Here is a 25,334-nt window from a genome sequence, read left to right as displayed (position 1 = left end):
CTGCCTCATCAAAGCAGTATGCCTCTGTTATACCAGTTCCTGGAAGTGGAGCGTGCTGCTGTTGTGCTCAGGTCCTGCTTGTTGGCTTGCCATGGCCATCTGCTTGGCCACTGTGAGAACAGGATGCTTGACACAAGAAGAGACTGCTGGATGAGTCTAATGGCCCATCTAGTCTATCATCCTGTTCTCACAGTGACCAACCAGATTACTGTGGGGAAACCCTCAAGCAGCACCTGAATATAACAGCAAGTCTTCCTCCCTGCGGTTTCCAGCAACTGGGTGTTCAGAGCCATTATTGCCTCCAGGTGTCAATTGTTCCTGAGTTGCACTGCCCTTGTGTTGACATTACAGCTGCGTTCAGCTTAAGCATAGCTGCCAAGTTTCCCGTATTCCCCGGGAAATCCCCGTTTTTCTGGCTGTTCCTAGCTGAAAGAACTGATTTTTTTGTTTTTTCACGGTTTATTCTGGCGCGGCGGCCATTTTGGGACTGGGCAAAGCAGCATCAAAAGTCACTTCTGAGCATGCTCTGCCCAGTTCCAAAATGGCGGCAGCGCTGCTTCCGGTCTGCTACTTCCGCCTGGTCCCTTATTTCTCCGACAGCAACTTGGCAGGTATGAGCTTAAGACTCAGATCAGTTGAAGATGTGACTCTTTTCTGGGCAATCAAACAGAACTTTGCATCATTTTAGAGCTCTTCAGCCACTGCACAATGACTGCTAAGGTTTAAATGAAGATTGTGTTGAAAGTCTAAGTTAGCAGCTCTCAAACTTCACCCCTCCCTCGATGGACCAAATTGCTGGGGTGTGTGTGTAAAGTTTGTAAAGTTTCGTCATTTGACAAATCATAGCATATACATAACTCACATTTTAACTTTTTTCCTTTGGTGCTAACATCATTGCTGTTTATGAAAATCACAGGCTCGAGGCCAAAGCTTTGTTAGCTTCTTCGGTAACGGAAGAGATATAGACCACCTGTATAGAACTAGGAGACCACCTGTGTTCTGAAGACCACTGCTTAAGAACCTCCAACCTAAGGAATTGCATTCAACCAATATGTGATCTCCTATTTTGATTTTCTATGTAATGTTCAGATGTGTAAACTCAGTGATTAATTGTGAATTCTTATTTTTATTTAAAAAACACCTTTCTAACAGCCAAGAACACCATTGTCCAGGGCTTAGAGAACGTTGACGCGATGGAAGGGGGTGAAGCTCTGTTTGAGTGCTACCTTTCGAAACCTGAGTGCTACAATTATAACTGGCTGATTGACGATGACCCAGCCAAAACCTCGGAAAACATTGAGATGGTTTATTTTGAAAATGGTCTCCGGCATCTCCTTCTCCTGAAGAACCTCACGCCCCATGACAGCTGCCGAGTGACTTTCCAGACTGGTGACGTGGCTTCGTCTGCATTCCTGACTGTAAAAGGTAATATCATACTATTGCACCATAACCGCAAGCCTACTGACCCAGATAACATCTCATTGTTCCTTCCATTCTCTGTCATTGTCTGTCCTTGTTTCTGAAAGTTACCAAACTCAGACTAATGAGCGAATGAGATGTATGCAACTGAACCCCATCTGGTAGTACCTTTTCAATATGGGAGCTACTCTAGGACCACTCCTCCCTGTGCTCTGCAAGTAACGTTGGAGCCCTGGGTAGGGATGTAAGAAGGCATCTTTTCGCATCTTGTCTCATGCGGCTCTGCCTTAGTTTTGCTGCAGTTCACCTTCTGCCAAAAACTTGCTGTCTGCTGTGATGAAATGACATACAGTGGTACCTTGCAAGACGAATGCCCTGCAAGATGAATTTTTTGCAAGACGAATGCGTCTTGCGATCTGATGGTGACTTGCAAGACAGATTTGTTTTGCGAAAAATTCATCTTGCGAATAGCGGTTTCCCATAGGAATGCATTGAAATTTAATTAATGCGTTCCTATGGGCAAAAAAAGAAATTTCAATGCATTCATATGGGAAACCGCAATTCACAAGACGAATTTTTCACAAAATGAATTGACTCGCGGAATGAATTTAATTCGTCTTGCGAGGCACCAGTGTACATTATATTGTCTTTATGTTATTCCTTCCCATTCATTTCTTTTTAATTTTTTTTATTGAAATATTTCCATGGATAACAGAGGTACGTATAACATAGGTCTCTGTTTTCAGTTAATAGAGTCCTTTCTACAGGTCAGTTACATTCGGTGTGAGACACTGCTCTCATGGGGATTGTGAGGTTGTGGGGCAAGAGAAGGGAGGTAATGAGATTTCATTCTTCTGCATAGTGTACATGCAGAGTTTTGTGTGAGTGTCAGGCAGATAGGTTTGTTTGTTTGTTTGTGTTGGTGATACAAGAGGTTGGAGAGCCCAGAGCACGGTTGGTTGCAGTGAGTTCTGTTTGTGCGTATGAGGAGGAGGGGGCTGTTGGGTCAAATTAGCCCAACATGTTTTTCTTGTTGTCGGGGGTGGGTGGGTTATGTTGTGTTCATTTCAATGTAAAGAAAACACAGTTCAAATGGGGCGTAATCAATTGTGTATCATACGCGCACTGAAAGCACTAGCACCAACATTGAGTATCGATAGCATTCTCTGGATTGATTTCCCACTTCCCATTTTCTTCGGAATGTAGAAGCATCTTGTAGAAGGAGTCCCAGTTCTTCACACTGATGTCACTCATCCTGGAAACTGGTGTGGGAAGAAGCGATGTTATAGGCTCCAGCCACATAACCCTGCTTCCATGAGCTAGAGCAGGCATCCCCAAACTTCAGCCCTCCAGATGTTTTGGACTACAGTGGTACCTCGGTTTATGAACACAATTGGTTCCGGAAGTCTGTTCATAAACTGAAGCATTCATAAACTGAAGCGAACTTTCCCATTGAAAGTAATGGGAAGTGGATTAATCCGTTCCAGACGGGTCCGCGGAGTACTCCACCTGAAACGTACTTAACTCGAAGCATGGGTGTAATTGGTTCCGGAAGTCTGTTCATAAACTGAAGCGTTCATAAACTGAAGCGAACTTTCCCATTGAAAGTAATGGGAAGTGGATTAATCCGTTCCAGACGGGTCCGCGGAGTACTCCACCTGAAACGTACTTAACTCGAAGCATGGGTGTAATTGGTTCCGGAAGTCTGTTCATAAACTGAAGCGTTCATAAACTGAAGCGAACTTTCCCATTGAAAGTAATGGAAAGTGAATTAATCCGTTCCAGATGGGTCCGCGGCGTTCGTAAACCGAAAATTCGTAAACTGAGGTGTTCATAAACCGAGGTTCCACTGTACAATTCCCATCTTCTCTGACCACTGGTCCTGTTAGCTAGGGATCATGGGAGTCAGGGCTGTCTCAAGCATGTCGGGCGCCCGGGCGCCGTGGTGCGGAGATCGCTCCGGCGGCCCTGCCTTGGTGGGTGGGCGCAGCACGCAGGACGGCTTCCGCACGGCCGGCCTGGCCCCCTTGTGCCCCGCGCCACCCAGCCTACCCCTAGAGCCGGCCCTGATGCGAATTGTAGGCCAAAACATCTGGAGGGCCGCAGTTGGGGAATGCCTGAGGTAGTGTGTGAGAGCAGGAGCTGAGACAAAATGTGCTAAACCAAAAGCTGAGCAAGTGATCTGGACACTAAGAAACTCAAAAGCGCACTGTTGGGAAATCTATGAACCTCCAAGATGTTGCTGGGCAACAAACCCCATCATCCCTGAGGACAATGACCATGATGGTTGGGCTGCTGGGAATCGGAGTCTCCAACATCTGAAGGTCACAGATTCCCCACCCCTGTGGTGGACTTAACTCACAACGTTTCCTTCTTTGCTTTGAAGGCATTAGTCATGCATTTCATCATAATTTCAGGATGGCGCCTGGAATTCTTGGAGCCGATAACTGACACCACAGTTACTGCTGGGGACCAGGCGACCTTCACCTGTGTGTTAAGTGAAGCAGTCCCAGTCAACGAAGTTGCTTGGTATATTAATGATGTGGATATCCAAGCAGATGAAAACTGGAGGATCCAAGCAGAAGGAAACAGCTACAAACTCATACTGAAGAAAGCTCAACTGCAACACTCCGGAGAGGTGACCTTTGCTGCAAGGGATGCTATTGCATCAGCTAAGCTATCTGTCATAGGTAGGTTGGGAGACTCCAAGTTCTTGGTGATTCTAGCTCTGATTTAGCATCATTAAACTTTATTGTGGGGCCTGACACTATTTCATAGTGCCACTCTTTCTACGCTTGGTTAAACGCCGGGGAATTTCAGATCAATGAGATTTTTAATCTTGTTGTCCTGAGTGTAACTTTCTGCATGAAAAGTACTGCTGTACATTCAGAATATTCGCTGTTCAGATCATCCACCAAAACACCCCAGGGGCTCGCCCATTATATCACTTTTCAAAAGATTTGTTCCAATTCCAACAAATCAGTTTGAAAATTAGATTGTGCCTTGGTTTGCTGACATCCTAACAAAGCTGGAATTATATTTAGTAGAAAAATGATTTTGATTTTTTTAAAAAAAACACTTCTGGTGGCATTTTCTCTGGAACATCATTAGACTTAACATGCCGCTGCTGTTTGATTTGAAAAGTTCTCAAGCACTTATGGACTTGGTTTGCTGCCCCGTGTTTGTGGCAAGTTTCTGAGATTCCCTGCTGAGCTGCAACCCCTGTAGAATGATGTTCTTCTGACTTAAACCATGTTTTGGCATTGATCACCCAGCTCTCCTTGTTGAACAGTATGTCATAGATTATTATTTTAGGAAGCATTCTGTAAACAAGGTCTGGGCTAGCTTTTATGGGGCTGGAGAAGGCATCTCCAAACTGCGGCCCTCTAGATGTTTTGGCCTACAACTCCCATGATGCCCTAAATGGCCTTGGTCCAGTATACCTGAAGGAGCGTCTCCACCCCCATCGTTCTGCCTGGACACTGAGGTCCAGTACCGAGGGCCTTCTGGCGGTTCCCTCATTGCGAGAAGCCAAGTTGCAGGGAACCAGGCAGAGGGCCTTCTCGGTGGTGGCGCCCGCCCTGTGGAACGCCCTCCAATCAGATGTCAAAGAGAAAAACAGCTAGCAGATTTTTAGAAGACATCTGAAAGCAGCCCTGTTTAGGGAGGCTTTTAATGTTTACTAGATTATTTTATTTCATTTTTCTGTTGGAAGCCACCCAGAGTGGCTGGGGAAACCCAGCCATATGGGCGGGGTATAAATAATAATAATAAATTATTATTATTATTATTATTATTATTATTATTATTATTATTATTATCCCTAGCTAACAGGACTAGTGGTCAGGGAAGATGGGAATTGTAGTCCAAAACATTTGGAGTGTTGAAGTTTGGGGGTGTCTGGGCTGGAGCATCTTGGATGTAGCTGTGATAATGTACCCCTCATAAGCAGGCCTGGTGCTAACAATTGGCCAGGTCTGGGGCTCTCATTGGTCTGACCTGCCTCCCACTCAGCACTGGGCAGGGGTACCGACTTGAATAAATTATGGGGAGGGGGCAGGTAATTCCCGTCCTGCATAATCAATCACGAGACGTGGTGCGCACACACCATTTGAATGGCAATGCGCACCAACTTGGGGCGGTGGGTGGACCCATCAAATATTTTATTGGGTGTGTGTGTGAAAGGACCTCAGCGCCTAGTAGTTGGCTTTTACGGCCCCGGGACTGGCCTTGAATGTGTTGCCATACTTATAAGATGCAGCACGACCTTATACATGCCTGGAACTCTGTTGTGCCTTCAGCCCTCCCTGACCCTCCCGAGGAGCCGGAGATCATAAGTAAGACCAGCCACTCAGTCACCTTGTCCTGGTTCAAGCCGCTCAACCACGGGGGTGCTGACATCACAGGCTACCGTGTTGAAATGAAAAGCCCAGGCAGTGACTGGCAGCCATGCAGCCCCGGAGCTATCCCAAGCACAGAGTTTGTAGTGGACAATCTCACAGCAGGCAAGACGTACAGATTCCGCATTTCAGCTGTCGGCAAAGGGGGTGCTGGGAAGCCAGTGCATTTGCCTCAAAGTGTGCAGCTAGGTGAGAATTAGAGTTACTCTACAGCTCAGCATCTTGCATGGCATGTGTGCTTTGCCCCACTGTAAGAAGGATCCGTTTACTTTTCGGCAATTTGTAGGCAAGCTCCACGCTCAGGATCTGCATTATGCAAAATGTTGTGGGCAAGCCAGGCATTGATGCATCAACTGAAATTAGATTTGAAGGATGAGCCCCCTGCTCCCCACTCTACCAAGTTCTGGCTAGAGTTTGTTACAGTCAAACCTCGGTTGTCGAACGTAATCCGTTCCGGAAGCCCGTTCGGCTTCCAAAATGTTTGACAACCAAGGCTTCTGATGGGTTGCAGGAGCTTCCTGCACTCAAGCGGAAGCCGCGTCAGATGTTCAGCTTCCGAAAAATGTTCAAAATCTGGAGCATTTACGTCCGGGTTTTCGGTGTTCAGGAGCTGAATTGTTGGGAAACTGAGCCGTTCAGGAGCCGAGGTTTGACTGTACTCTTGAAAATTCATGGTGGGGAAACACACACACACACACACACACACACACACACACACACACACACATGTCTCAGGTTCTAAGTGCATGCCCAATTTGAACTCATTTCTGTATTGTGGCCTCTACTGCCTCCCCATGCTTATGATTGTCTCATCTCCACAAGGCCCCTAACCAAAGCAACATGCAACATCTTGGCAGCAGTGTGCTAAAAGACTAAGACACCACTGTGAAGTCAAAGCCTGATCCTTTACAACAGGCATCCCCAAACTGCGGTCCTCCAGATGTTTTGGCCTACAACTCCCATGATCCCTAGCTAACAGGACCAGTGGTCAGGGATGATGGGAATTGTAGTCCAAAACATCTGGAGGGCCGAAGTTTGGGGGTGCCTGCTTTACAACTTAGTGGGGCTGTGACACTGTCTTCATATAACCACTTTCTGCAACATCTTTTTATCTCTCCAAATGAAGACTTCAAACATAAAATCGATGATATGTTTTGTGATAGCACCTTTCATGGCTACTTCTTTTTATTGGGTTTTATAAACAAGGATCATAAGAATGATGAATAATACAAATAAATAGACCAAGTCTTCTCATGTCCTGTCAAGGAGATAAGCACGTAATTATACAACCTTTAGAAGACATTGGAAAGCAGCCGAAGGGTTTTTTATGTTTAATGTTTTTATGTTTAATGTTTCATTATGCTTTTATATATGTTGGAAGCCACCCAGAGGTGGCTGGGGCAACCCGGTCAAATGGGCAGGGTACAAATAAATAAATAAAAATAAAAATAATAAGTATATCACAAAAATAGAACAATAAATTTGCAGTGATATCTGCAACATATGGTTCATTGTTTGTGGTCATTGTAAAAGTTCTTGGATGCATAGCTGCCAAGTCTCCCGTATTCCCTGGGAAACCCCGTTTTTCCAGCCGAAAAAACTGATTTTTTTGTTTTTCCCCGGTTTATTCTGGTGCGGCGGCCATTTTGGAACTGTGTGGAGCATGCTCAGAAGCGACTTTTGATGCTGCTCTGCCCAGTTCCAAAATGGCTGCAGCGCGACTTCTGGTGCGGCGGCCATTTTGGAACTGGGCAGAGCAGCATCAAAAGTCGCTTCTGAGCATGCTCTGCCCAGTTCCAAAATGGCGGCAGTGCTACTTCTGGTCTACTACTTCCGGTCCAATCCCATATTTTTCCGGCAGGAACTTGGCAGGTATGCTTGGATGGGTTTAAACAAAAACAATAACACAGGGAAAACAGGGTGAAACAGATTTAACAGATAACATTCAACATTGCATAGCCAAACACCTAATCAGAAGCCCTTGTAGTGTGCTCAGATTAAGTATAAGTAATAGTCATTTCCCCCTTACATTAGCAATGAAGCAATAGAAGATGTTAGTATGTTGGTGAATATGGGATGCTGAAGTCCATGGCTGCTTCTAAAACCCTACGGAAGTCGAGATTTCTGTAGGTTCCGTATGGCACACTTGTGAAACCGCTGCCATCATCACAGCTACTGCACATGCTTCTGCAAAGCAACGTTTGCATTTTAGTCCCTCTTTGATATAAACTTCTTTGGGGTCAGAGATGAAGGATACAGATATGAGAGATTATTACAATTGAAACACTCTGTTATATTTCCAGTCCCACACTAAGAAACCGCATTCATGGTCCATGTAAAACCTAGTTCTGGAAACAAGGGAACACATTCAGACATTTGTCCCACTTTTTTGTGTGTGCTGGTTATCCCTTCTTCTTTGTTGCTTTGCTCGTTGAAGCACAAAAGGAGAATTGTATGATGTAAGCTGATTGGTCTTGATGTCTCCCATTCCAGAGCCGGCTGCAGTGACCGCAGTCACTCGACCTTTGGCTGATAAGTCTGCCGTGGAAGGGGAGATGACCCGTTTGGAGTGTGAATTGTCCAAAGAAACCAAAGAGGTTGCTTGGCTCAAAGAAGGAAAACCAATCCAACCTGGCGGGAAGTACGAACTCATCTCCGAAGGCAAAAAACAGGCCCTCATCATTCATGGCTTTAAAGCTGAAGATCAAGGATCATATACTTGCATGGCCTCTCCTGACGTCAAAACATCTGCCAAACTTTCTGTTGAAGGTACATTTGCACCATCACTTTCGCTGCTTTAGTAACCACCCCAGTCTAAAAGTAGTCTTAGAATTTATTCTGGAAACCATTTCAGTGTTCAGGTTTGAAGACGTGTGCATGCACACAAAAGCTCATACCTATGACAAACTTAGTTGGTCTCTAAGGTGCTACTGGAAGCATTTTTTTTCATTTTTTTTTTACTACATCAGACCAATACGGCTACCTACCTGTAACTAGTGTTTTTAATTCCATGCTATTGTTTCTCTACAGTAGCCTTTTACTGACCTGGTTTCATCCAGGTGTTACAGACAATAACTCCCATCTCCCAACACAGCCTCCTACTGTGCTGCATGATGTCAGATGTACTCCAAATATTTGGAGGGCACCAGATTTGCAAAGACTGCTCTGTCATAATGCCCATACCTGCCAAGTCTCCCGCTGAAAAATGTGGGATCAGCAACTTCCGGGGCCGCTCTGACCATGTGGGGCACTGGAAATAAGGCAGAGTGGCACCAGAAGTCACTTCTACGCATTCCCGGCGGCCATCTTGGTGACAGCTGCCGCCATGCGGCCACCACCAAGATTGCCATCGGGCATGCGTAGAAGCGACGTCCGGTGCCGCTCTGTCCTATTTCTGGTGCCCACACATGGGCAGAGCTGCACCCAAAATGGAGGCTCCTGGGCAGGTAGGAAATCTGGGGGATTTCCGGGATTTTTCTCCATTCGGGAGAACAGCGGGAAACGGATTAAAATCCGGGGGTTTCCCGTGAAAAACGGGATACTTGGCAGCTAAGATAATGCCACTCGGATGTTACTTTGTGAAAATGTCACTGAACACAAGGGAGGGCAATTGAGAGCTCAGAGGCAGCATGAACCTATTGGGTGAAGATTTTCTCAAAGAGTGCTGAAAAATAACTGTGAAAGGGGGCATGTTTTGACACTATAGAAAATGTTCACAAATACTGAGTAGTTTCAGCTCAGCATAAAACCCCACCCCCTATATAAAGTTGTGTCAATGCTTATAGCTGTGGGGGAAAGTGAGAATGCATTTGTCTAAGCAGTTGCCATGTTCTCTGCAACACCCCAATGCCAACACTGCTTTTGAAATTTATTCTATTTTCATTTATTGAAAGTGTTTCTAAGCCACACATCATCTAACAGCAGAGCAGTTATATCTATGTATAAATATACATACATAATAAAATGTGCACAAATCATACTAAGGTGTGTGCCTGGCACATAATTGCATTATTCCTGCTAGGGATGGAAGGATCTCTGTGTTTCATTTCTTAATTTCTCATTTTTCAAGTCACAGCTCTCCTCTTGAAAATTAACCAGCATTTCTCCTAATAAACACATTTTTGTATGCCGTTTTGACTAATGTGCACACCTTTTGTAAGCAATTTCTCCCAATATATGCATTTTGGTAAACATTTTTTGGTTGGCGAACTGCAAATGGAAAATGCAAATTACAAAGGATAGCCGTGACACAGTCCACATATCATTTCAGAAAGTGTGAATGTGATTCTGCTTCAAATGAGGCCTGAATCAAATTTCTTCTCCCATTCATGGTACTGTAATTTGATTCTTTGCTTTTTTATTCATTTGCAGTAAGAGATAGCAAAAATAGAAAGAGCAATTGGTTTTGGGCATTCATTGTCTCCCAAAATGTATTTTTTTAAACTGTTCCATGAACCTTCTAAGAGGTTTACATGCTATATACAGTGGTGCCTTGACTTACGAATTTAATCCATTCCAAAGGCACCTTCGTAGGTCGAAAAATCCGCAAGTCGAAAAACGCCATTGGAAACGCAATTTCCCATAGGAATGCATTGGAAACGGAAAAATTCAAAAGTCAAAAAATCCCTATCTAAAACTGTCGCGGTTTCCTTTTGGATGTCGAGACATTCGTAAGCACACGGCCATTACCCCCATTCGTAAGTCGAAAAATTCGGTTGCCGAGTCGTTCGTAAGTCGAGGTACCACTGTAATATTACATTATATAGCTCTGAAAGACACAGGATTGTATCTTGATGTGAATCTGGTTGTCCTGCTGCTCCTTGGTGTCACCATGAAACTGCACTATTCTGTTTCTCTTAGTGTCAACTGTGTCAATGTTGAAAGAGGCGACTGAGAAAACCCTCCAGCCTGATGAACTTGGCGAGATAGCAGATGACCAGATGCAACCCAGTTTACCACCTGAAGCTGCTCAGGAGGGTGACCTCCACCTCCTATGGGAGGCTCTTGCCAAAAAGCGCAGGATGAGTCGGGAGCCAACTCTGGATTCGATCAGCGAATTGCCAGAAGAGGATGACAAACGTCAGAAACAGAGGAAGGAAGAAGCCGAGGTCACCCAGTACTACTCGGAGGAATACTCGACGTGTGACGAGTCAGCTAAAGCAGGAGAAGCAGACTTCTCTGTCACCAGTTCAGATGACGAGTCAAGGGCCGGGACTCCTTCCCTTATTAACTACCTCAAAAAGGCGAGCACGACCAGTGTTAGCGTCAGTAGTAAAGTCCAGACTGTCTCTGCAGGCAAAGTCTCTCAACAGTGGGAGAAAGCAGGCCCTGAGCCAGCTGCTCTTGCTAAGCCCGTCGAACCAGAAGCTGTAGAAGAAGATCTGGACGACCCTTCCTTGTCTCATGCAGCTGTGAAGATCCAGGCAGCTTTCAAAGGGTACAAAGTGCGGAAAGAGATCAAGCAGCAAGAATGCCCAGTGTTTGCAGAAACCTTCAAGGACTTCCTTGGAGAGCCAGGAAGCACCGTCCACCTTGAGTGTGTGGCTCAAAGCAAAACCGACATGAAGGTCCGCTGGCTGAAAGACGGCGACGAAGTTTTGGACGGGCGCCATTGCCACATAGACAATTACAGCGATGGGACCTGCTCCTTGATCATCACTGGCCTGGAAATGAATGACGTGGGCAAGTACACCTGCGAGGTATCCAATAAGTTTGGCAAGGCCTCCCACAGTGCCAAGGTGACGGTGGGTGCCCCACCTCAAGCGCCCGTACGGAAACACAAGTCGGCCAAGAAGCTCCCTGAGAGCGAAGAGAGCTCTTCCGGCAGTGAGTTGGACGATGCCTTCCGCAAAGCAGGGAGGAGGCTTCACAAGCTGTTTAAGTCAAAAATATCCACGGAGATTTCGGACGTGGACGAGGAACTCTTTGTCAGTGCTGACGAGGGAGAGATAGAGGTGGTGGACCACCAGACCTACCGCGAAGATGAGAGGTACATCTACATCAAGTTTGAAGTCATGACTGAGGCAAAGACGGCTGCTAGCCGGTTTAGAGAAATGTTTGCTGCCATGGGTATTGCTGTTGAGATTGACATCCTGGATCAAGGCTCCAAGAAGATAGAGCTGCGTATTGGGAAAGCCACACCTCCTGCCCCAGGGCAACTGAGAACCCTGGTGAAAAGGCCACCACCTCCTTTGCTTACATCTGACACTGGTAAGTGACGCATGTAGGTCAGGTCAGGTGGGGCCCAATTGACCAGCTTTTTTTTATCCTAGTTCAGATGCAGATTCCCCAATCACCTGAAACCTCAGGCTTGTAGTAAACAAAGTTATACTCAGAGTAGACCCACTGAAATTATGTTAGGTTGATTAATTCCAATAGACCTACTCTGAATAATATTTAGTCGAATACCACCCATAGTATCAAAGATCTGTAAATCCTGACGTAATCAGGTACCACCTGAAATGATGGTTTGAAGATGAATGAGATCAGAATTGTTTGATTCATTTACAGCTTGGTTAATATTTGCATTCTGCTCTTCCTCAAAGGAGCTCAGAGCAATGTGCATTAAGTTCTCATTTGATTTCCCAAACATGCTTAGCTACAGGACTTGGAAATACGTAAACCCATGGGCTCTGCTTTGCTTTTAATTAAAATTTATAATAATAAACCTCTCTCCCAAGTATTGAACCCAAATGATACTTCTGAAAATGCACTATATGCTCCACTCCTTGGAGAACCTGAGTGCAACAGTGGTGTCTCCCCACCTGTGATTCCCATCAACTGGTATGCAGTGGCATTCTGCCTCCAATAGTCTCTACGGATCCTCCATTTCCCCCTATCCTCTTTTACAGCCACCCAAGTTGGTGGCTATCATCATATCACCTTTTTGAAGTAGGTTAGGTTAGAAGTTGCCCATCTTCGACCCCAGAACCTTTCCCAGAAATTAGAAGTCTAGTAAGGTCTAAACCAGTGTTTCCCAACCTTGTGACTCCAGATGTTTTGGGACTACAACTCCCATCATCCCTAGCTAGCAAGACCAGTGGTCAGGAATGATGGGAATTGTAGTCCGAAAACAGCTGGAGGCACAAGGTTGGGAAACACTGGTCTAAACCACAGAGTCTAGGGCAGGCATCCCCAAACTTCGGCCCTCCAGATGTTTTGGACTACAATTCCCATCATCCCTGACCACTGGTCCTGTTAGCTAGGGATGATGGGAGTTGTAGGCCAAAGCATCAGGAGGGCCGCAGTTTGGGGATGCCTGGTCTAGGGCTTGCCGATCAGAAGGTCGGCAGTTCGAATCCCCGCGACGGGGTGAGCTCCCGTTGCTTGGTCCCTGCTCTTGCCAACCTAGCAGTTCGAAATCACGTCAACGTGCAAGTAGATAAACAGGTCCCGCTCCAGTGGGAAGGTCAATGGTGTTTCCGTGCGCTGCTCTGGTTCACCAGAAGCAGCTCAGTCATGCTGGCCACATGACTCGGAAAAACTGTCTGCGGACAAAACGTTGGCTCCCTCGGCCAGTAGAGCGAGATGAGTGCCACAAGCCCAGAGTCATCCGCAACTGGACCTAATGGGCGGGGGTCCCTTTACCTTTTTAACAACAGAGGTGCTTATCTTGTCACACTTGTACCTGGGATGACAAGAAGATTGCAGCTTGAACTTAGCATGGCACCAAAAAAAACAAAAACAAAAAAGGCACCGTGTATAGAGGGAGGGATGGAGGGAGCTACAGGTACTTTATTGCCACATAAATATGTAGATTTCCATTTTTGTAATTGTCCTCCAAACAATTCCAGCTCCCACCTTCATAACTGAACTTCAAAACCAAGAGGTACAGGATGGATATCCAGTCAGTTTTGACTGTGTTGTTATCGGCAAGCCAACCCCCACCATCCGGTGGTTCAAGGATGGGAGAGTTATTGAAGAGGACGATCACTACATGATCAACGAGGACCAGGAAGGCTGCCACCAGCTGATCATTACTGCTGTGGTCCCTCTTGACATGGGTGTCTACCGCTGTCTGGCTGAAAACAGCATGGGCGTGTCTTCAACTAAAGCCGAGCTGAGAGTGGACTGTGAGTATTTACCCAGCGACATAGAAAAACTCAAGTTCAATAATGATGACCTGGAAGTGTGAAATGCATCACAACCAGTGTGGCCTATTGCACATGAGTATGGGGACCCAGGTGGCGCTGTGGGTTAAAGCACTGAGCCTAGGGCTTGCTGATCAGAAGGTCGGCGGTTCGAATCCCTGTGACGGGGTGAGCTCCCATTGCTTGGTCCCAGCTCCTGCCAACCTAGCAGTTCGAAAGCACGTCAAAATGCAAGTAGATAAATAGGAACCGCTACAGCGGGAAGGTAAACGGCGTTTCCGTGTGCTGCTCTGGTTCTCCAGAAGCGGCTTTGTCATGCTGGCCACATGGCCTGGAAGCTATACGCCGGCTCCCTCGACCAATAATGTGAGATGAGCGCGCAACTCCAGAGTCGGTCACGACTGGACCTAATGGTCAGGGGTCCCTTTACCTTTACCTTTATTACATTAGTTAATCTTGCTAAGTCTACATATTCAAATAATTTCTCCTGCCATTCATTTACTTTTGGTACGTTTGTTACCTTTATGTGCATAGGGGGCTGTCAAATTCAAAGAGGATGGTGAGATCATTGCCAATCTAGAAATAGGCAAGTGCTCATTGTGGATGAATCCATCCCTAGTTTGCTATGCACTCAGGGCACTCCACACACCACAAAATTCCTGTGTGAGAGGCATGGACAAGCTCCTGGTATTCAGATCATTGTAAACAACAAGTACTGGGGAGCCACAGTCAATCACAGTTTTCCAGCTTAAATATAATCAGCAACCCCTCCCCACATAAAATTTTATGATAGAGTTATAAAATCATAGAATTGTAAAGTTGGAAGGGGCCATTGAATCAGGATTGTAGTATTGGAAGGGACCCCAGTGTTCAACGTATGGTTGCATGCACACACTGATTCCTACATGCAACTGCCTTTCAGTGAAGGGTTTTAAAAACTTGTGGACAGCAAACATTCCCCCCCCCCCCGTGCTCTTGTGAGCCTCCCTAGTGTAGAGAGCCAGTGTGGTGTAGTGGTTAAGAGTGGTAGACTCGTAATCTGGGGAACCGGGTTCGTGTCTCCGCTCCTCCACATGCAACTGCTGGGTGACCTTGGGCTAGTCACACTTCTCTGAAGTCTCTCAGCCCCACTCACCTCACAGAGTGTTTGTTGTGGGGGAGGAAGGGAAAGGAGAATGTTAGCCACTTTGAGACTCCTTTGGGTAGTGATAAAGTGGGATATCAAATCCAAACTCCTCCTCCTCCTCCTCCTCCTCCTCCTCCTCCTCCTCCTCCTCCTCCTCCTCTTCTTCTTCTTCTTCTTCTTCTTCTTCTTCTTCTTCTTCTTCTTCTTCTTCTTCTTCTTCTTCTTCTTCTTCTTCTTCTTCCCTAGAAGATGGATCCTTACCCCTGTCTGCAATGTGTTGGGACAGTCTGAAAGGTCTTTTGAACACCACCTTCTGGGGCTCCCAGTAACTCCACTTGCACTTCCTCCATTTTGAGAGTAAACCATTGATGCTCCCAGAGGACTGGTGCAAGGTCCCAACCAGTGGCGGAGCTTCATGCTCTGGCACTGGGGGGTAGAGAGCAGGCGGGGGTGGGGCTGGCGCATGTCCTGGGGGCGTGGCACGACGCCCACAGGGGCATGGTGCATGTCCTGGGGCATGGAACACTGCCTGGGGGCATGGTGCCCTGCACAGGCGGGGGGGGGGAGGAAGCTGCGATGGCACCCCTCCAGGATCGCACTGCCAGGGGCGGTGCGCTCCCCCCACACTCCTCTTCCTCCCCCACTGGTTCCAACACAACCTCCTCTCTGCGCAACTGCCCTCAGTTGCCTCTGTTAGTACTCATGACATGAAGCAACACACAATGTTTGGAATTTTTTCTTTTCCGTTTGTTAGTGACCAGTACAGACTACGATACAGCAGCAGATGCAACGGAAACTTCATCCTACTACAGCGCCAAAGGGTATCTCTCCAGGTAGGCACCACCTGCACACTGGAAAACATTGCGTTGCGATTTGAGGACCTGCCCCCCCCCCCGCGTGAGAAATAAAAGACACAGTGACACATGAATTTAGGTTAATGGGTAAAATAAGGCCACAACTTTATTGGTTAGAGCAAGTATTGGCTTAGGCACTGGACACACAAGCAAACATGACTCCACCCCGCTCAGCGGGGAGTCAAATAAGGTTAACACCCAGTGGGAGGAGCCTGTTGATGCAAATACAACTGATAGCTTCCCCTGGTGTCACCAGGGATCATGCCATGGCCCTAGCTACCAGCAGGGCATCGGACGGGATCCACGACCGCTGGATCCCTTTAACGGGATACTCCTATGAAATATACTCGGAGTCGAGAGTGAATTTCATGCTCTTTATTCAGCTCGTAGTCATCAAGGAGAAGAAGAGAAGAAGAATGCCCTTTCCCCAAAACCATCTGCTTATATACATTATTTACACAATGGGCTTTGCGTGATTGGCTACTTCAGGGCTACACCTGCAGGCCAATCAGTTTGTGGATTGACTTCTGCCAGCAGCCTGCTTGGCTGCTCATGCAGGCCAATCAGGTTGCGGATTCACTTCCACCTGGAGTTGGATTGGGTGGCTCTTGCGGACCAATCAGACTGCTGATTCTGGATCCTATTGTTCTATGATTCAGCTCAGCACATAACACCCTAAAAGAGGAGGGTTGGATGATGGCCACAACCAGTCCTCAAACACACAAGACCAATACACATTCCAATGCCTAAACACCAATACCCAAAAGTTGTGACGAATTGCTACGAGGTAGGCGGAAAAAACCAAGAGGCCGGTGCCAATTAGCCAAATGGATTAAAAAAAACTCCTGCCAGGCCTCTTGGGCAACCAAGGCAACCAACCAAAGTCCATAGCAAGGTCAAAGCAAACAACACAAAGGGAAGACCTAAAGGGAGGGTGGGCGGGAGATCCGATGTAGTGCAGCAGCAGAAAGAGGATTTGAACACTGCCACGCCGGGCTAAATGTAGTCAAACCCCGCCCCCCCCAGCCGGCCCTATTGGCCAGCTGAGAGGCTCGGCGCGGCAGCAGGGATAGGCTGGAGCAGGGGGCCGAAAACACGCCCCCCTGCTTAGCGCGGGAAGCGGCTCCCATTCACAATGTCTCTCCTCTCCAAGGAGGAGAGATCTTGTCGCCACAATACTAGTACAGTGGTACCTCTACTTACAAATAACTCTACTTACGAATATTTCTACTTATGAATGGAGCTCCGTCCGCCATCTTGGATGCGGTTCAGATAGGATTTTTTCTACTTACGAATTTTTAGATAGGGTTGCTTCTACTTATGAATTTTTTCTCCCAATGCATTCCTATGGGATTCGACTTACAATTTTTTTCGACTTGCAAATGTGTGTTCGGAACGCATTAAATTCGTAAGTAGGGGTACCACTGTATATAAAACCAATATTGGTATATAAAAGAGTTGGAAGGGGCCACGAGGGTTATTTAGCCCAACCCGCTGCAATGCAGGAATCTTTTGCCTGATGTGGGGCTTGAACCCACAACCCTGAGATTAAGAACTTAATGCTCTACTTACTGAGCTATCCAGACGCTCATTGTGGTCCCAAGAACCTTCTGCCATGGCCACAGCTCACGGGAAGCTGTTTTTTCACCAGAGCTTTGGGTTGTGTGTCAAACATTTTATTTATTCCTCCCCGCCTGAACCAGCCGTGAACAAGAAGGAGTGGAATCTATGACCGAAGAGGAGCAGCTGCCACAGATTCTAGATGAACTTCACGACATCCATGTAGCTCCCGGAGCAGCTTTGGCCAAATTCCACCTGAAGGTGAAAGGTAACCAAAACTCCCCACCTCTGCTGTGTGTCAACTTTTGGCAGAACCCACTTACCTTTTCATAACACGTACCTACAATTTATGATTATGATTATTGTATTTATTACCCACCCTTCACCAGCAGGTCACAGTACATTTCTTCAGCATGTGAGGTGTAGCTGGAGCCTAGTTCATATTCTAAAGATGAATTTCTGAGCCAGTGGGTGTCATCTAGCTAAATAGATACACTCTAGTGCAGGGATGTCCAGCCAGTAGATCGTGATCTATCGGTAGATCCCCAGCTGATCCTAGTAGATCACGGGATCCCTATCGTGTAGAAAAAGTTATGTGGAAAAAACTATTTTAAAAAAAAACCTGTGCTATCCTCCCCCCAAAAAGCTCAACAATTCTGGGCACTTCCCTCCTAAAAAATGGTCAACAATTCTGTGCAATCCACCCACCCCATGCACACTCCCTCCTCCCTCCAATGACAATGGGTAGATCGCTGCCAGTTTTTTAATACTGGGAGTAGATCACAGTCTCTTGGGAGTTGGATATGCCTAGTGCATGGATTTCTGCACAACAAATTTTCTCGTTTCCATGCCTCCTGTGTCCTCCTCAAATCTGCTTTGGAGAGTTGGGGGGGGGACTCATATCAGAAGGCATAGCTGCCAAGTCTCCCGTTTTCCCCGGGAAATCCCCGTTTTTCCAGGTGTTCCTAGCTGGAAAAACAGAATTTTTTTGTTTTTTCCTGGTTTATTCTGGCGCGACGGCCATTTTGGAACTGGGCGGAGCATGCTCAGAAGCGACTTTTGATGCTGCTCTGCCCAGTTCCAAAATGGCTACAGTGCTACTTCTGGCGCGGCGGCCATTTTGGAACTGGGCAAAGCAGCATCAAAAGTCACTTCTGAACATGCTCCGCCCAGTTCCAAAATGGCGGCAGTGCTACTTCCGGTCTGCTATTTCCGGCCCAATCCCTTATTTCTCTGACAGCAACTTGGCAGGTATGATCAGAAGGTGCTTGGGGAGGGGGAGCTATTTTGCTCAACCTTCTGGGAGCAAACCTGTTTAGTTGAATAGCGCCTATTGTTACTACTCTTTCCTTGGAGGGGTCCATGTGTGTTCACAAGAGCTAAACATGGGGGTTAGGAAATTTAACCAATCTCTTCTCATATATATATATATATATATATATATATATATATATATATATATATATATATATATATGCCTTATCTATTCCTAGGGATGCGGGTGGTGCTGTGGGTTAAATCACAGAGCCTAGGGCTTGCCGATCAGAAGGTCGGCGGTTCGAATCCCTACAACGGGGTGAGCTCCCATTGCTCGGTCCCTGCTCCTGCCAACCTAGCAGTTCAAAAGCACGTCAAAGTGCAAGTAGATAAATAGGTACCACTCCGGCGGGAAGGTAAACGGCGTTTTTGTGCGCTGCTCTGGTTCGCCAGAAGCAGCTTTGTCATGCTGGCCACATGACCCGGAAGCTGTATGCCGGCTCCCTTGGCCAATAACGCGAGATGAGCGCTGCAACCTCAGAGTCGGTCATGACTGGACCTAATGGTCAGGGGCCCCTTTACCTTTACCTTTATCTATTCCTACCTTTCTTTATTCTGCACAGGTTACCCACAGCCTCGCCTCTACTGGTTCAAAGATGGTCAGCCACTGCATGCTTCAGACCGACTCTTGAAGACAGACAAGAGGGAGTTTCATGCCCTTGAAGTTCTCAACGTTACAAAGCAGGATGCTGGCCAATATTCTGTATTTATTAGGAACTCTGCTGGTTCAGCGTATTCAGCGGCCAGGTTGCTTGTCAAAGGTTAGCCGTTTGATGCTGAAATGGTGGCTTATGGTGTGCCCAGAAGTGTGTGTAAGGCCTACCGCTCTCAACAAGAATAACAAAAGCATGATATATTGCTTCCCCAGTACCAAGCAGCCTGCAAAACAAAATTTAAAATTAAAACAAGGGATAGCTAACTGGCAGAACAATTTCTCTGGCTCCTGGGCACCTTAATAAATGTTAGTAGGAGGTGCACCAAATATCTAGTTTTATTTTTGAGCTAGAAATTAGCAAAATGGTAGGGTAGTAGTTTGTCTCCCACACCACACTCACGTTACTTTTTGCTAATATTCTCCTTCTTAAATGCCATGGTTTCACTTTGTAGCCACATCTTCTTCCTACCTAATTTAGTCAAGGGTGATCCATCTAATCATGGAACAAGTCTCTATGGCCCACTGGATTTGGCTGTGTGTAGATGTCACGAAGATGAATGAAGACCCTAGCAGGCAAAGGCAATGAAAATGAATTAAGTCGACATTTTCTCAAGGCACACATTTAAGAAATCAGTGTGAAAAGGAAGTATTTTTTGATATGAAATGGCCACCCTCCCAAAAAATGTGAATAGCTTCTACTCTAATTGTAATTGTTGTTTGGTAAAAAGTGGACCCACAATTTTCCTACAAGGGGATCCCTCCCCCCAAGAAGCTGAAATTTCTACATTTTATTGCACTCCCTCTCTTTGGGTTTTGCAGGTAATGCAAATCTTTGTGTCCTATTGTTTTGAACTCTTACTGGTAAGAATCTGACCACCTGTGAAATGCTTTGGATTTGTAGCAAAATGGACCCACAGACCTCTGTCTAAAGAAGAGAACAGCCCCACCCTCCAAGAATTCAAAAGTTGGCCATGCCTTAGAGCAGATGGACACAACCCATCAAATTGGTGGTAGTTTGCTGGATGCCTAATGTGGTGCCAAAAAAGAAATTGGGGGGGGGGGTCTTTGTTAGACACATGAATCACTTCCAGGCTAGGGTTGCCATATTTCAAAAGGGAAATTAAACAATGTTGGTTATTTAACGAGCATTTGTCCTGATTTGGTTGTGAAGAGGTTAGGTGATGTGTCAAAACAAGTGTTGACCCATACTTTCCACTGCACTTTCCTGTCCCTCTCCTGATCACAGAAAGGCCAATCTTTTGCAGAAGCATGCTTCTTGTACAGGACCTCTCAGCCAGCTATACAGTGGTACCTCGGTTTATGAACACAATTGGTTCTGGAAGTCTGTTCTTAAACTGAAGCGTTCATAAACTGAAGCGAACTTTCCCATTGAAAGTAATGGAAAGTGGATTAATCCGTTCCAGACGGGTCCACGGAGTACTCAACCTGAAGCGTACTTAACCCGAAACATGGGTGTAATTGGTTCCGGAAGTCTGTTCATAAACTGAAGCATTCATAAACTGAAGCAAACTTTCCCATTGAAAGTAATGGAAAGTGAATTAATCCGTTCCAGATGGCTCCGCGGCGTTCGTAAACCGAAAATTTGTAAACCGAGGTGTTCATAAACCGAGGTTCCACTGTACAGTAATTGTGCAGCCTGAATTTGCTGGTATGTGACCGAATCCCTTTCAAAATTAGCAACAGTATGAAAGCCCCTTTAGTGGAAATTGAGGCCTAGCAATTGCTATACCGGGACGCGGGTGGCGCTGTGGGTTAAACCACAGAGCCTAGGGCTTGCCGATCAGAAGGTCGGCGGTTCGAATCCCTGTGACGGGGTGAGCTCCCGTTGCTCGGTCCCAGCTCCTGCCCACCTAGCAGTTCAAAAGCACATCAAAGTGCAAGTACATAAATAGGTACCGCTACAGCGGGAAGGTAAACGCCGTTTCCGTGTGCTGCTCTGGTTCTCCAGAAGCGGCTTTGTCATGCTGGCCACATGACCTGGAAGCTGTATGCCGGCTCCCTCGGCCAATAACGCGAGATGAGCGCCGCAACCCCAGAGTCGGTCACGACTGGACCTAATGGTCAGGGGTCCCTTTACCTTTGCCTTTACTTGCTATATCATTAGTGATCTATCATCTGATGCTGATGCTGTTCTTTCAATTTTGCAGGGCCTGGTGAGGAAGAAGAGAAACCCACAAGAGGTGAGAATAGAAACAAGAGGAGTTGGTGGGAACAAAGGTCTTGGCTGCCCTTGCTCTGAGGCTGCCCTTTCAAAGCTGCGAACTCTAGAGCAGCCCCAGCTATTGCCACGCCACATTTCTATGTTTTTCTCTAAACAACTTAATTTTCAGATGTTCACGAGCAGCTGGTGCCGCCAAGGTTCCTGGAACGATATACCAACAAAAAAGTGAGGGAAGGTGCCAGCATTACCCTTTCAGTGAAAGTTGAAGGTAAACGAACTTAGAGGCATTCTCCCTCCTCCAACTGCCCCTCCCTCCCAATGATTGAATTTGCCAATCCAGGGGAGACAAAGGTTGTAGTGGAGTCAATGCGTGCTTTGTTTTCCAGCATACACAAAAAGAGGTCCTTGCCCCAAGGATCTTGCCTCTAAAGTTTGACACTGGGAAGAGGGAAGGGAGGGAAAGGGGCGATGTTTAGCAAGGAATTAATATGAGTAGATTCATTTTAATGAATTGAGACTGTGCAGCATTTTTTTTCATGTATTTTTAGGCTGTGGACCACCCTGAGGTCTATGGATGAAGGGTGACGTGTGCAAATTTAATAAATAATAATAATTTGTTGAAATATTTGTAGACTGCACTTTCATAAGAATACATCACATAAAATTACATTAAGATAAAGAAAGAGAGAAAAAAATCAATAACAGCATCAGCCAAAACATGATTAGAAACTGGCTGCTAAAAAGGATTACATATTGCAAAGGTTTGTTTGAATAATACCGTTTTTAGGATATGTTCTAAAAACACAGACTTTATGGGGGTGGCATGGCTCATTAGCATGCCAGAGGCTCGTTCATTGTCAGAATTAACAAGGCTAGTCACTTTACCAACTAAGAACAGCCATGCAACATGACCCACAGAGTTGAGAAAGAACGGTCAATCTCACCATCTTTTCTCTGTTCTGTTCTGGCCTGGCCAGGTAAGGTGAGGTTTCCAGAGTTGTGGATGAAGACTGGGGTGCTAAGCAAAGACTTTACGCAAATGGCGGGACTTGGGAAGGGAGGTTATCTGGTAGACCAGAATAAATGATACACTAATAGCACCCTCATTCCCCCCCCCTTTTAGGATGTCCACCACCCTCAGTGACTTGGCTGAAGGAAGAGTACCACGGAGAAGACATCCTTTGGATCAAGCCGGACACTCCAGGCTATAAACTTGCCAGCTCCAACATGCACCATAGCCTCATCTTGCTGGATGTGAAGAAGGAGTTCAGCGGAAACTACACCTGCATTGCGTCCAATCAGGCTGGGCAGTCTATCTGTAGCTCCTCCTTAGAAGTTCTGGGTGGTAAGCGCATCACCGACTTCTCCTCTATTTCCACATTTATATGTGCTGGCTTTTTCATTAACATTGGCTTCACGCTAGTCATAATCTCTGAGTTTCTGTGTGGTCACCAGTGGCTATGGAAATACAACTTACATGTACAGAGCCTGTACACCCCACCACCACCACCCCACAAAGAAAAACAATATTGCTTTCCCCAACTTGTGAAAAAGTCACAGGATCTTGGAAGAAGGATAAAATCCGATGGAAATGAGCTTCTACTGAAGTTTCGAGTTCTCCCTTGCCATAAGCTGAACTGCGCTTAGTTTATGTGCAAGTTCTATACATGTTCATGAGAAGGAAAGGTTCAGGAGTAAGGCCTACTGGAGTGGAATCCCCAAGATGGTTGGCTGGCGCTTTGTACGCCTCCTTCCAGCCAAGCTGGTGTCAAATGTATTGCTCTACTTTCCTTTGGACCACATCAGCGAGGCTGAGTCTTGTCATCTGGACGGCCCAGGATCTCCAGACACACAGGCCAGACTTGAGCCATAGCTGCCAAGTCTCCCGTTTTTTCACGGGAAACTCCCGTATTTTAAACCGCTTCCCACTGGCAGCCCGGATTGGAAAAAAATCCCATAAATCCCCCAGATTTCCTACCTGCCTGGGAGGCTCCATTTTGGGTCCTGGCGCCGCCCGATTTCCGGTGCCCATACATGGGTAGCACAGCACCGGAAGTCGCTTCTACGCATGTCCGGGCATGCATAGAAGCGACTTCCGGTGCTGCTCCACCCATGCCTGGGCACCGGAAATCGGGCAGAGCGGCACCGGAAGTTGCTTCTACGCATGTCCAGCGTAGAAGCGACTTCTGGTGCTGCGCCGGTGCTGATCCCGCATTTTTCAGCGGGAGACTTGGCAGCTATGACTTGAGCACCAGGGAAGTCACTGCAGGCAGATGCCACCAACAAAAAGTCAGTTCTGGTCTTGCTGGAGACAGGGCCGGCCCTACGGCCAGGCAGGGTGGCGCAGGGTGCCAGGGCGCCTGCCCGCCCGCCGCAGAGCTGTGCCCACCCGCCTGCTGCGCTGTGCACTGCACCCGCCCGCGCAGCTCCGCCCGCCGGCCGCGCTGGAAAACGGGGCAGGGCGGGGGCGTTGGAGGGATCCGTCGCACCACAGCACCAGGGCGCCAAATATACTTAAGACGGCCCTGGCTGGGGACACCAAACACAAAAAGGCCTGGAAATAGGGGAGCAGTACAGGCCACCCACCATTATAAGGCAAAATTGCTTTCAATTAAAATGGTGACATCTAACTTCAGCCAAGGCAGGGTAGTTGAATTCCAATATCCGCCGCCTCCCTCACCCATAACCCCAACAAAGCTTGGGAAGGATGCCCTGAAATCGGCAGCCCGGAGAGGACGGTAAGCTGACTGTGAAGATGGATGTTAATAAGGATTTGGTACTTAAAAACCTTTTGATTGAATGTTTGAAACAAATTTAAAGTTGAAGTTAGATATTACGGACAATATACAGTTTCCAGTTTGGATTTGCAATAATATATCTCTTTTGTAAACACCCCCTGGCTCTCAAGCCTCGCGCCATCCTCAGCAAGCTGGAACAATGGCAACAAAAGACTGCACATCTGCGTTCAAGGTCAAAGTGATAAAACTCTTATGGGAATTTAGAATAGAAACGTACAAGACTCAGCAACAAGTGTTGGAAATAAATCAAGATCTACAGGAGCTCAGAGAACGGGACTTACCAGAGGAAAAGGAGCAAGATTTGCAAAAAGAGGACTTGGTTAAAGAAGGAACACGAGAATTACAGGAAAAGGTTTCAACCGAAAAAAAGGCACAAGACGACGAGTGGCTGTATGAACTGAGCGATGGGAAAAAGGAAAATTTAAAGAACAAAGATGGATCACAGGAGTCAATAATGCAAGAGCTACAGGAGAGACAGAACACCCATGAGAAAAATGGCCAGCAAAGAAGAAGACTGGGGAGGGGGAGACAGAGGGGGTTGGTTTTTGAAACAGGTTAGGAAGGGGGTGGGTTGAAGGAAGACTGAATATCAATTATTGAGGACAGATAAAAAGGACTGACAACTGGACTGACGACTTTGGAACTTACTGGACTAGAAGGGAAAGGCCGTGATCGGGGCGGGGAGGGGGAAAATTATGATGTTTAATCTGTGCAAGAATAATAAAGAGGAGCTTTGGAGGATAAAAAATAGGCAGGTCAAAAATAAAAGTAATGAGCAGATTTGTTTATGAAAAAGATTTAGAAAGATCAAAGTAAAATAAAAAAAATTCCTTCAGTAGCACCTTAAAGACCAACTAAGTTTTTATTTTGGTATGAGTTTTCGTGTGCATGCACACTTCTTCAGATACAGTGAAATGGAAGTTTCCAGGCACT

At 46.5% G+C, this 25,334-nt stretch overlaps 1 protein-coding gene across 35 annotated transcripts in view; it reads left to right on the top strand.

Moving 5' to 3' along the window:
* The window catches only part of OBSCN (obscurin, cytoskeletal calmodulin and titin-interacting RhoGEF), a 304,918-nt gene that overhangs the window by 161,530 nt on the left and 118,054 nt on the right, over positions 1 to 25,334 (top strand). For 33 of the 35 annotated variants that reach the window (XM_088654044.1, XM_088654041.1, XM_088654038.1 and 30 more), the window contains 12 exons: positions 1,153 to 1,425; positions 3,837 to 4,109; positions 5,721 to 6,008; positions 8,313 to 8,588; positions 10,680 to 12,029; positions 13,613 to 13,891; positions 15,790 to 15,868; positions 17,593 to 17,717; positions 19,330 to 19,527; positions 21,590 to 21,622; positions 21,773 to 21,871; positions 22,727 to 22,948. In XM_088654044.1, coding sequence (XP_088510170.1) covers positions 1,153 to 1,425; positions 3,837 to 4,109; positions 5,721 to 6,008; positions 8,313 to 8,588; positions 10,680 to 12,029; positions 13,613 to 13,891; positions 15,790 to 15,868; positions 17,593 to 17,717; positions 19,330 to 19,527; positions 21,590 to 21,622; positions 21,773 to 21,871; positions 22,727 to 22,948 — 3,495 coding nt within the window. The remainder of the gene's footprint in view (positions 1 to 1,152; positions 1,426 to 3,836; positions 4,110 to 5,720; positions 6,009 to 8,312; positions 8,589 to 10,679; positions 12,030 to 13,612; positions 13,892 to 15,789; positions 15,869 to 17,592; positions 17,718 to 19,329; positions 19,528 to 21,589; positions 21,623 to 21,772; positions 21,872 to 22,726; positions 22,949 to 25,334) is intronic. The other 2 variants (XM_088654034.1, XM_088654027.1) reach the window with 1 other exon arrangement.

The sequence above is a fragment of the Zootoca vivipara genome, chromosome 11 (assembly GCF_965207765.1).
Source record: "Zootoca vivipara chromosome 11, rZooViv2.hap1.1, whole genome shotgun sequence".
In the NCBI taxonomy this organism is placed as follows: Eukaryota; Metazoa; Chordata; class Lepidosauria; order Squamata; family Lacertidae; genus Zootoca; species Zootoca vivipara.
Note: the sequence above shows the minus strand (reverse complement) of the source record. Positions and strands in the feature narration are given on the sequence as shown.